Below are 13,561 nucleotides of genomic sequence, written 5' to 3' on the forward strand. Positions count from 1 at the left end.
GTACGAACGACAATAACACTACAACAATAACAATAATAAAGAGAATTATATTCATGATGAAAGCTAAAATTTATAATAATTGTTCTTTGGAACACCTTAAATTATTTTAATTGTGTTTAAATATAACCTATTTTATATACAATAAAAAATGCTAAAAGTTCGAGATTGTGGGAGTAAATTATGTCTTGATAAAGAATTTTAATTGGCAAAAAGAATTGAAGTAATCGATGATTTGTAAATTGCCTTACTTTATTTCTAGATTTAAAATAAAGGAGTGTATGTTAATTAAAGTATTTACAATTAAATGGAAAAAGAAAACAATTTTGTATTATTTCTGGACAAACCTATAAGAAAAATTTTAAGTTAAAAAAATACAGTTTTTTTTATTTTAAAAGAAAAAGAAAATGCTATCAGTTTCTAATATTGAATTTTGTGAGGAAATTATTATATATTGGAAATTATTATATACAGGAAAGAATTATTCTTATCCAATCCCATCATCACTTTATAAAACCAGTCCGATCCATTCCTAGTACCAACAACAAGAAACAACAACAAGAATTGGTATTCTTGTGAGACGTACCAATGAAATGCTCCAGCTGCTGTAGTAATCTACTTCGTGTCGCCCGGTCGTTGGAGCCAAACAGTTTGACGACACATGGCACAATCTTACGCTGGTACTCTGCCTCATTCAGCAATCTGCCCAACTGTCGTACAATTACAATGTGCAATCCCGTACATCCATATTTATCAAAATAATTTCATTTCTAGCCATTACTTTACCTGACACGATATCATAAAATTGACTGACATAATATTCAAATTAACTATGTTAGGTTCCAATTTTGCTAATAAAAACGAACCCAAAAAAACACAACAACGATGTTGCCATTAAAACAAAAACTATTTATTTACCTTTTAGACTGGTGGCTAAAGATGCAGTTAAGAAAGATTAAAATAATTCTTCAGTAGTAAATGTTTTTCGGTACAAACTTTTTAATGAAAAAAATATATATATATATAAATAAATAAAGCAAAACCAAACCTAATCTTTATTGTATTTTTAGCTACAACTCGATTGCCAATTATAACCTATATTTAATTTTTTAAATACTTATATCATTATTATTAAAAACAGCTAATAATAAATTATTAACACAAATCTGGAGACACTCATTGTAAATAAAGCAAGTATATTGGTTTTCTGAGGGCTGGAATTAATAATGAATGCATTTCAACTTGCAAGTGACTCATTTCAACACAATATCACTGATTGGCAAGAAATAAATTAGTGCATTCATCAACAAACCTTATTTGCAGATATGTCTCTACACTCTGTCGAGGCCACAGAGATACTAACCTTGAACATAGGAGCCAGAACAGCAGCACCAGCATCTCCATATTCAAATGCTGTGATAAGTTGTGGCAGTATCTTGTGTTGGCAAATATGCTGAGGAAAGTGATCTAGATGAGGTGTCAATGCACTGAAAAATCTGTTCTTCTCATTGCGATCCTTGATCTGAATCTCCTCAAGAAATAAAAGTGCATCCACAAGTTCGTTTTTAAAGAAACCCCCATTCCGACGCCCCCGAGTAATGACATCTGCAGGATTTGGTCGATTACTGGGATTAGCTCCTACTAGCTCACTGTACACACTGCTTAATGACTTCGGAATCTGTCATCACAACAACAAACAACCTTATTAACAAATATAAACTGTTGTTATATGTTACATTGACACATAAGTATCTAAGGTTCTTACATTTAAATTCAAAATTTTGTATAGTGTAGACATTACATAGTTTAATGAAAAAAAGTAGTAAACTAATGGCTGTCTTGCAAAAACTCAATTTAAAATAAAACATTTTATATAATATTTATTAAAAATACATTGCTTTATCCTATTTTAATAAGTAAGGAATGGTTTTTAGTTACAAGCTGAATATTTTTTCATTTTAAGAGTCTAAAATTGATTGCTAAAAGTCTTTGATTGCTTGGATTATTGAAAAGTTACAGCTAAAATAAAATCACTGAATATTAAGGAAACAGCACTACTATGGTACAAGAACTGGGAGCAGGTACTGACAATATAGCAGATAATCGGAACAAGAACATCACCACCACAGGGTATATCTCAAGGTGCACCCCATGGCTCTGTTTTAGGATCTGACCTTGTTTTTCATGAATCAAAGACACAACACACTGTCTCCGGAAGAAACAAGGACCAAGTAACAATCCCAGATGACTCAAATTTCTTATATTACATAGCACCTTTCACCAACACTGGATGATTGTGTCTGTTGGAATAATCACATAAACAGTTTGTGTAAATATCTCAGCAAAGCACAGTTTGCTTCAAGAAGAATCAAATCAAATAGCCCATTACACATTACTTGAAAGCAGAAATAGATTTGGTGGTAATATTATGCTGGGCATCCTTAAACAATTTATAACACGTTGTAGTCTTACAGAAACAGTTAGTAAGAACTATGGCCAACATCGCACTTCAAGACAGCTGTAGAGAGCCTACATAAATCTAAACAAACTGTCATATCTCTTTACATACTTGGATTTTCATGTATGCTGCCAATCTCAACTTGACTCGAGATATTTACCATGGTCAAAAAACCAGATACGAACATATTATCAATCTACTAGCTCACTGAACTGCATTATTTGCAAAGAGACTATTGAATTTTGAAATACGACTATCTAACGCTCTCCTAATCAAACTACATGAATGAGAGAAATCAAGATTACTGAGTTGCTGGTTTCTAACAGGAATTATATCCACAATCACGAGTTCTTGAAGTTCATAAATAAAAAATAACACTATTTAATTGATTTTAATTTATTTTATAAATAATGTCTGTTTTGACTTTACATTCACAAATAAATAAATTTTGTATTCTAAATTTTTAAGCAAATTTTTAAACGTGAAAGACAGAAGTATTGATACTTACTTTGTCAATTGTTTTAAGAGATGTTTTCTTTGGTAATGGTCCATTGTATATTTCCCACACCAAACATCCTAGTCCCCACATGTCTGTTGAGCTAAAACCATATACATATTTCACAGGTCATTCCTTTTCATTTGAATCATAATAATTTACAATTACTACAACGTACAGGCACATTTAAATGCATTATACTACTATTGCACGAGTTACAAAGAGAATAATTATAATACTAGTTAAGATCATTATACACTGTCTCTAAATATGTTTTTTTAATATGGCTTTATTATAAAAAAAATAAAGGACTACCATATACAAAACAACTTAATCCAAGTGCAGCAAAGAACACAGCTGGGATCCGGCCAATAGTTGCGCATAGCATCATCATTGTTGCCACATCGCCTGACGCCTGGCAAAAATTCTCTCATCATAATGCTACCATACTGTCTTTAATTTCATTATAAAAATGTATACAAGTGTTTCTGACATTCTTGAGTTTTTTAATTCCCTTAAATATAAATGTTACTAAAACTTTTTATAAGTTCCATGACATAGAATACAGTACAATGTAATAAATTTCATTATATTATACACTTTTTTGAATCAACTCTTTTAACAATGATTAATAAGTTATTAATATGACCATATTTCAAGAAATCTTTATTGAAATTTGTTGTTAAATGCCATTAAATCTTGCTTGTTTTCATATCTCTCAGATGTTTTGTAGTAAATATAAAAACAGAATATCTTTAATATTTTGAAGTTTATAATTTTGGATTAAAGAATCTATTTTTCTTTCATAAATCTTTTACAATTACTATCAAATACAAGCACATTTTAAATATTTATGTTGTTGCAGTGCAGACTAAGGTAAAGGACAATAACAATAACAGAGCTTATTATTCACAAGTTTAAAATACTTAAGCATTTAATACAAAATTTAATTTGTTTAAAATTTAATAATTTATGACTCAACATATTTTCACACATTTTGTACTCCAAATGTGTATTAACACTAACCGATATTAAATATAAATTTCAACTACCCTACAGCTAATAAAATATACTAAATCCTAAGAAATGTCTGCTTATTTCAAACTTGTAAATGTGTTATTATTTAGTTTTGTAATAATGTAAAAAAATACTGTATATAATTTTAGTTAAAGCATTTCAAACATCGTTAGTTACGTTATGTTTGTATCAGAATAATGTAAAATTATGAATCTGTAACAATCATGAAAAATTCCTATTAATTTTGTACACAACTCTAGTCTGGCAATAAAAATAAAAATTATCATACTAAGGAAGAAAATAAGTACATATTCTGTATACAAATATATAAAAGTGGTCAATAATTAATTACCTTAAATTTGGCCTTATAGAAATTTTGTATCAACAGCTATATCCACTCCTTATTACATATAATCTGATTAAGAGCAGCTCTAGTATGTTTCAGAGCGCCTAGGTTTAATAATCACGAAGATCCTTCCGTCAAGCTGTGTCTGTTCAGCGGGTGGAGAATTTTGCAACATAGCATATCTCAGCATATGGTTGGCTAAGGCTAAGTGACATATCCGTATGAGACTCCCTCAACTGTCTTCTCTGCTGTTCTCGGGAATAATAAGATTTTTTTAAATTCTTGTATATAAATGAAAAAAAAAAATAATAGTTTACAGCTAATAAAATAATTATTACCTGAATATCACATTTTTCTTACCATTTTGTAATTTGTTTTTGTTTGCTGAAATCTGATTTCTCAGGTGGGTCATACTTCTCTAGACCAGGCAAGATTTTCACAGGTAAATCCAATTCCGGACTCAAGTACTCGAAGCCACCAAGTTTCCACTCACCCGCATTGTTCACAAAAACTGACCAGATGTTAACGTTGTTGTGCCGTAGATTTCCGTCATTATTGAGAAAACTCAGAGCCCTCTAGATATACAATACAGGAAAAATTAACAATCAACAGATCAATTTTGAGTCCACATTTTATTATTGTACGAGGTGGTGAAAAGTTCCCAGACTAGGTCTGCTAATTTTTGTTATCTTACCTGGGCAATTATTGGCTGTTATCCCTTTCAAAATAAGCTCCATTTGAGATAGTAAATGAACTCAGCATGTTTCTCTTGGTTGGAAAGTATAAAAAAAAGCTTTTCCGGTAAGCTGTAGAGAACTTGCGTTTTTTTTACGTCTTTGAAACTGTCAAAAACGTGACCTTCATTATGAATTTTCGTTTTAGGAAGAGAAAAGTCACAAGGGGCTAAATCTGGTGAATAGGCAGAATGTGGAACAGTATCCTGATGTTTTTGGCCAAAAATTGTTTTGTTTTCATGAAAGCGTGAGCTGGAGCGTTGTTGTGAGGCAATAGCCAGTTTTGTCTTCTCACAAATCAAACACCTCAAAACGTAACAACAAAAATCAGAGTTCACTGTAACACCAGGTGGCATGAACTTGCGATGGACAATACCTTAAATGTCCAAATAAACCACAAGCACTGTTTTTGTTGCAGTTGTCACTTGTCTTGCTTTTTTCGGTCTTGGTGATTGTTGACTTTTCTACACTGATGATTGCTGTTTATTTACTGGATCACAACCATAAAACCAACTTTTACCACCAGTTATGATCCTGAATATGAATGTGGGGTCACTATCAGATGTCTCTTTGAATTCACTACACACATCAACAAGTCGCTGTTTCTGATCAACAGTCAAAAATCGAGGCACAAATTTTGCGGCAACTCGATGCTTGCCAAGATTTTCAGTTAATATTTCTTGATAGCTTCCATAGCTCTTCACGAATGAGGTGCCGTAGTGTTCCAACAACTTCATCTGTTCTGCCCATGAAAGGGCGCCTTAACCCTAGAACACTACAGTGCGTAAGTTTTACGTATATGCGTCATGTTTATAGTCACACCTACTCTCCCCCCAACCATCCGGTTTAAGCTTTGGGCAGTGCTTCTACTGATCAATGGTCGTTCGTCCTCCGAAGTGTAAGGGTGTGTGTAGTTCTTTTTTCTTACCTCAATATTGATTTTTATTTAGGCAGTGCGTCAATTTTACGTAGCGGTAGTATTGCTTGATAAACAAAATACGTATATTTTACATATAAGTGTGTATAGTAAAATAAGTAACTAAACCTACTTTAGGTTGTTTTTTGGTAAATAAAAGTCTTGGAGTTATTAGACAATTTGTAGGCTTTTTGGAAAGGATGAGTTTCTATGGCATTGTAGATATGAAGATAAGGTTAGGAAAACACCATGTATCACACATGCACGCGTTATACACACGCACACACGCTTAAACACACGCATCATCACCTTAAGTAAATACATAGGCAAGAAAATACACAAACACAATACACAGGCATGAAAATAAACCTTTACATAACCTAAAAAACAAAAATAAACATGCTATGTAAAATTTACGTATTGGTAGTAACAAACGTATATCAAAACACGGTAGTGTTCTAGGGTTAAACGATGATCATCTTTAACAAGTTCTGCCAGCCTTGAAACGAAAAGGTGTTCTGCTCAGTGAATGTTCCTCAAAAGCTTCTTGAAGCATTGCAAATGTTTCCGTTGGTGATTTCTTAAGTTTAAAGCAAATCTTGATCAAATTTATCAGAAATCACAAAAATTGCTATGTAATAATAACACAGAACAACAAAGCAAAACTTGTAGACATAACTTAACCACTCACAACAACAAAATTCGGCACAATGACTCAGCAGCTATTGCGGCAGAGGCTACTGGCATCCCGGCTTTTGCCGTCAAGTAAAAAAAAAATGGTAAGTGCAGTCCAGGAACTTTTTGTACCACCTCGTATTTTAAAGAGTTGTACTTGTATCTATTAATGTTTTCAGATTGAGTTTCTTTGAAAAAATAAATAATATGCATGCAACTAAATTAATATGATCCAACTATTCTCTAGTAATATTAAATATATAGTTATATAATCAGAATCAAAATTTAATTTACAGAAAATTTAATTATTGCTATAGTAATTAAACTCAGACATTGGATCAGATAAGATCAAAGCTTTTATACCATCATAGCCGAAGCAGAGGGGCTGCCTCAAGGCTCTCACTTTTGTATCTCATCACTTCCAATATACTCTCATTAAAACAATTAAATTGAATACTTATTTAATAATTCCAGGGACCCGGAAACCCAAAAAATTATTTTTTATCAATTGTTATTTTATATTTTTTAATGAAAATATGGCTCATTCTGAGTTTATTTATATATAATACTTCTAATTATAATAACATATTTATCTCACAATAATTAGTTAAAATATGTTTTTTGTGCACGTTTGGCTCAAATATAAGCGTGCGCTTCAAATTATTACCTGTGTAAACTATTAATAATGCTTAATAAGAAATATTAATGGCATAATGCTATGCCAGAGGCTATAATGCCTGGAATAAAGCCAACCTTCAAGGCACTAGTTGACCAAAACCTACTAAAGAAATGTTTACATGGCAAGACGCAAAATGTCAACGAAAGTCTCAATAGTGTCATATGGGCTAGGATTCCAAAAAATAATTTGGTTACTCTAAAAACCCTTGAAATTGGAGTCTATGAAGTAGTTGTCAGTTACAATGATGGACACATTACAAAATGTAGAGTCCTACATGAAATGGGTCTTCAACCAGGTATTCGCACAATAACCGCGATGAAATTATTGGACTCATTGGAAGCAGTGTCAGACTTCATGAGACAAGCAAGAAGGAAAAATAGGTTGCAGAAAAGAAGGCTGGAGGAAAATGACGAAGAAACCCCTGCTTATGAGGCTGGAACGTACTGATGTAATTGATAAAATGAATATTTTTTGTTTTTTTACAGTTTTCCGCAAATCTCATTTTTTAACATAAAAAACCATTTTCTCAGGAACTACAATAGATATTGAGTTGAAATTTTTACCTAGTGTGTATAATAGTTTTCCACATAAGCTGAGTTTTTTATGGCGTAAAAACTGAAACATTTTTATTTTTATAAATAAAAAAAACAAAAAATAAGTGAAAACTTTGAAATAAGATCAAAAAATTGTTTTTCTCCGTTATCTTGCAAAAGCGTAAAATAAAAAAAACTTAGTATGTGTATGTAGAGTTGCTTAAACCACAGTAAAAAATGCAATTCAGTATGTCCAGTAGTTTTTATCAAACTAGGCTATTTATTAACATTACCAAGATGGGCATTCCGGGTCCCCTTTGTGATATCACAACAGAATAATTCCAATTTAATGACTTAAATGTGTAATGTAACATCAATCACGAAATAAAGTAAATATTAAGATCGTACTCACCGTGATCTGGAAGATTCCCCAACCCAGGTAGAGCTCTCTCTGCTGATCCTCATGAGTAGAGAGATGCTCATACAGAGGCTCTACATATTCTGTAGCCAAGTATAGCACTTTATCTGACTGAAATCATAGCAAATTAACATAACTTATAATTGGCTCACATCAAAATTCAATAGGCGGTAAATTGACTGAAGAACATTCATATTTTCCTGCTGAATAATTTAGTCTATATCTATTGGGCTTACAACAAAATTTGCCATCTACAGATCTTGCTACATTAAAACACTATTTCTGAAAACAACTGTTCACCAAATAGTTTCACCCATGAATGATCATTACTAGGTCTACTAATAGCAAAATAACACAACAGCTATCAAGATCAGTTCTCTACCCATCTGCTGTGTGTGACGATGTAGATAAAAATAAATGCTAGAAATTGCTCTTTAATTAGTGAATGGGTTAGTTGCACGGAGTATTCTGTCATCATCTAATACCAACAGTTTGATGGCCACCTGTCTGGTCTAAACTAAAGTTTACATTGATAACAAATAGTGCAAATGTTGTGCTTGACTATAAAAATTGCTAGTCTAATTCAACGCAAGTACTTTCACTAGTGGTTTTATAACTAGAGTCTGACAACCATTCATGAGAACTGAATACCAGTGCTGGACAGGAAAGCTGTCAAGTCTAAGCAGATCCCTACGTTCACGACCCATTTTGGACAGTTGTTTATGAGAATTGAGAGCAATGTCCAGACACTAAAATTTCCTAAACACCGCCAGATGTGAACAGATTTTGCAGTGACTTCAACAACAACCAGTGACTTATGGCAATACTCATGGTTACAGTTTATTGAACTGAATTGAAAATTAAATTGCATTATCCTTGTTCACATTAAGCAATTATAATTAAAATAATAGAATTTTCATAAGTTATAAATGGATAAAAAAAACATATCACTCTCTGAACTTATAACTGATACATTCTTTAAAATTTCATATTTTTTATCTTCACCCTTGTATATTTGGACCTAATTAAAAAGTGCCTAAGTTACCTACTTTAAATCACTGTGATTTCATGACAATGTCAGATGTTATATATAGAAAATTATACCAATTCAATTGTGTATACATTGATGTGCTCATGCTCGGCACCTCAATCAGCGTCAGGAACATCTCCATGCTGCCCATTTTTGAAGTGACTACTTCTTTTGGCAGGCTATGGATGTATGTTTTGAATGGCGGAAAAATTCTTGTTTCGTGTGACGAAACGTCATGCATGTTTATGTTTTCCACATGCTTTCAAAGTAGAATGACAGCTTTACCGAAACATAAACAAACCATTATACTGTATAAACATCCCAGCAAAAGTTGAACTAATGAAAAATCTATTAGGAGAAATTAAAAGATAAATGTAAACTAAAATAATATCATATATATATATATTATAAGGAATATAATGAAATGCTTCTCTAATCTCGTAGTTTTTTACATTGATTTGTTTCCTAACTGTTCGATCAGTTATCTCATCATGAAGAGATTTAAAAAAGTAGTGCAATTTAATCCTGGAAGAAAATTAGCTTTTCTGTTGATTATAATTCCTTTACTCAATTACATCAGGCCATTCACTTAAAAAATAAATTACATAAAAACAGATTTTAATACAAATTTTACATGAAATATCAAAACCATTTATTGACTTTTTAAAAGATAAACTATATTTAACAATGTCAAACGATTGTCAGAATAAAATTGTCATCCAAAATTTTGCTTTTGCATGATAAAGCCCGACCACGGCACAATGTATGCAAGATCTCTTGAACTCATTCAACTGGGAAGTTTTCATCATCCCCTACAGTCCTGACCTTGCTCAAGTGATTTTTGCTTGTTCTCGAAAACGAAGACCTGGCTAGCAACACAGCATTTTGACAATGATGAGGAGCTCAAGGTAAGCATCACTAATGGCTGAGATCACAGGCAGCAGAAGTCTATGACACATAAATTTTAAAGCTTGTCCACTGCTATGATAATTTCCTGAATTTTTATGGTGATTATGTAGAACAGTAGTATTTAGTTCCTCTCTCGCATGTATATAATAAAATGTTTTTCTTGTACTTAGTTCTTTAAATTCCAAAACGTTCCTTACTTTCTGAATAGCCTTGTAAAAGTAAAAGAGTAACTTTTACTTTGCTATATGCATTACATTACTGATCATCCACTGTATACTTAATTTTTTTTAAATAATAATGTTTTCTGACACTGCTGTACAAATTAGTACAAATAAATACTAATTCGTAGTGTAGTTTTTTTTTTTGTTCAATGAAATTCCACCATGGCATGAAAAAATGATGGGCGGGTATGTCGCTGGTCTGGCCGCTAGGTTTTGGTTAATAACTTCTTAATGTTCTGGGTGCAGATTCTGATCTTGTTGTATAAGTAACTACAAAACGAGTACTAAATTGTGAAACAATTTTTAAAATAAAAGTCCGACATGGTTGGACCTATGACGTGAACATTGTGACTCCATTCCTCGTGGAGTGGTCTTTCAATCTCACCTATACGTACATTCCTATAAGAGCATGTTATACTGTAAATATTGGTTTTTGAGTTCTGTATGCCATTTTTGGTTTGTTAATTACAAGAACTTGTCTGTTTTTGGGTTCTCAACAAATACTGTAATAAAGTATTTTCTGCCTACTGAATTCTTTTTTTTTATCCCAGCACATAAAGAATAAACATAAACGCAACATTTTCTTTGTCTTCGTTTTCTGACTCAGAATGTATCCTATTATTTCTTTTGCACTTATTTGCTGCTCATAAACATTCATCAATCCTAGAGACAAAGTGTTCTATTTTTGTAACATATAAAAATGACAAATGTCCAAAATCCTACTATCCTTTTAAAATTGTACCTTCTATGTTTTCATTAGCTTAGAAAAATGTATAGTATATGGAATTTGGTTAGTTTTTATGGCCTTTCACATATTACGATCGAAAACATCTTAAACAAAGTTAGATGCTCAACAAATTTTTACATATATATCATATACCTAAGCTCAAATACATCTCCTCCAATCCTACTTTTTCTATATATGGAAGTGCAGCAAACTCTGATATTATGACTTTCTTCTGGCCTTTCAAAATATTGGATCTTTACTATAAGAAAGTGTTTAGTATTATCTCTACTCCTAAACTCACCTCAACACTGTCCAGATAGGTGAGTATACTCGGATGGCGAAGTGTTTTCAGTCTTTTCACTGCTGACCTCGCCAACTCCAACTGTACTTCATTACTACTTTTTATATCAAACACAAAAACTGATACTTCTTCCCCTGTGCCCTGAAAATATTCAAATACTCTCAAAATAAATCAAAATTTACATTATTTTCAAAAAAATTTCATTACATAACTCCATATTAAGATACATCACTAATGGCAATAATAAAAAGAAAGGGCCATGAACTAAACTGTACGATAATTTATTCTTAATTTCCTTAAATGTTAACCTATCTCTCCTAATTTAAACTAATTGTTTCCTATGACAAGAAGGATTATCCTTTTTGTGGAATGAGGTAGTTCAATCCAATATTTTAATTAAAATATTATATGGATATATCTGAAAAACTTCTTGAATTACATAGGAATGAATGTTAATCCATTATTTAAAAAGAATAAATTAATTGGCTTGGTTAAGAATAATACTTGTTTTCAGGTATTAAATGAAAATATACTGATAATACTCAACCAACAGAACTCCTATTTATTTTTCATCTTCAGTTAGCTAACAAGGTTTGCTATGTAGCTCTCAAAATTGACATTAAGTCCATTGTTGATGGATATATTTGCAGAATTAAAGAAAGTTTAAAGAAAGTTTTAATTAAAGAAAGTTTAAAGAAAGTTTTAATTAAAGAAAGTTAAAAAAGTTGGAGAAAAATGTATAAACTTAATAAATGTTGTTGATAATAAGACAAAAAGATATGTAGCTTCAAGATTAAGTATTGAAGTGCTGCTTTTGTCCTCTGAAAACAGTATTAGCCTCATTCCAAATTATGAATATGGCAGGAAGGTGTAAAATAGTCAATTTCAAAGAGAGATAAAAGAAAAATCTTCTTTTGATAAAGCACATAACAAGGAATTCAACATTTTACACGCAATATACAGGGTGAAGTTAATGAGATGTTATCATATAATAGAACTATTAGCACTGTAAATATTGTACAATAACTCAAAATCATCTCTCCAGATAGTACATATCAGGTTAATAAATCAAAATATGCTGCCCTAAGGTACTCAGTAGATATTGTAGAAGACTGGATTCAGAACGATACAAATTTGCTACAGTTTTGGTATCAAGTTGAAAAAAATGAACCAGCAAATTGCCAGGAAATTGTTGCTTGTATTGATTCTCTTTACTACTTCCTATCTTTGTGAGGCGGGCTTCTCAGATGTGACAGACATCAAATTAAAATACAGCCCACTTAGAAATTGGAAAAGAAGTGTGTGTTAACAGATTAACAATACTTTATTGTTATTCTTCATCAACTTTATTGACATGAGTTGAGGAGTTGGGGTGCGGCGGAAAGTAGTACAAAACTAAAGGGAGCCTTGAGTCTAAAAAGTTTGGTAAACACTGGTTAAGCAAATGTAAAATAGTTAAACTAAATTAAAAGTAACTTATTATTGCAATTATCTTTATAAGTTGAATAAAGAACATTACATAATAATATTCAGGAGTATAAGAACTATTGGAACTGATAGCTTAAATATATATTATTATCTAACTTTAATATTATATAATAATCGTAAACATCAAGAATACATACACAACAAAAATAATACACACAATGTTTGAATAAAATAAATGAACATTAATGTTAAAAATTGTTTAAATCAACTTTTGCCTAGACCTACATATCAGAGAAACTTACAGTATTTATAGCTCCCTAGGATAACAATGAGTAACCACTTTTGTAAAATGGAGAAAAGGATTCTCCCCAGCCACGAGCACTTACCTGCAGTAAAAAACATCAGAAAGATGGTCTAGATGCTAAAAAATCTGTCTGTATTCCACTCCTAAAACTTCTCTCGGCCATTCACTAAGAATTTTCAATTGTTTACCTTACACAAATTCCTCATATTCTAATAAATTTCATTTACAAATTCCTCAAAAAATAATTACTTCTTGATGTTTACTGTTATTTTTACAACTAAAAAGTTGAAATCATACCTATGTTAAAATCGATAAAAGTGTTGAATCAATTTTGTCATTTGATTAAACAACTGAAAAATGAATGTTGGAAGG

At 31.5% G+C, this 13,561-nt stretch overlaps 1 protein-coding gene across 1 annotated transcript in view; it reads right to left on the reverse strand.

Annotated features, from left to right (window-relative positions):
- Positions 1-13,561, reverse strand: part of LOC124374020 (N-terminal kinase-like protein) — a 49,588-nt gene that overhangs the window by 26,904 nt on the left and 9,123 nt on the right. The window contains exons 2-7 of the mRNA XM_046832326.1: positions 11,458-11,598; positions 8,264-8,380; positions 4,675-4,889; positions 2,964-3,054; positions 1,361-1,675; positions 584-707 (exon numbers count right to left, since the gene is read on the reverse strand). Coding sequence (XP_046688282.1) covers positions 584-707; positions 1,361-1,675; positions 2,964-3,054; positions 4,675-4,889; positions 8,264-8,380; positions 11,458-11,598 — 1,003 coding nt within the window. The remainder of the gene's footprint in view (positions 1-583; positions 708-1,360; positions 1,676-2,963; positions 3,055-4,674; positions 4,890-8,263; positions 8,381-11,457; positions 11,599-13,561) is intronic.

This window comes from Homalodisca vitripennis, chromosome 1 (assembly GCF_021130785.1).
Source record: "Homalodisca vitripennis isolate AUS2020 chromosome 1, UT_GWSS_2.1, whole genome shotgun sequence".
Classification (NCBI taxonomy): Eukaryota; Metazoa; Arthropoda; class Insecta; order Hemiptera; family Cicadellidae; genus Homalodisca; species Homalodisca vitripennis.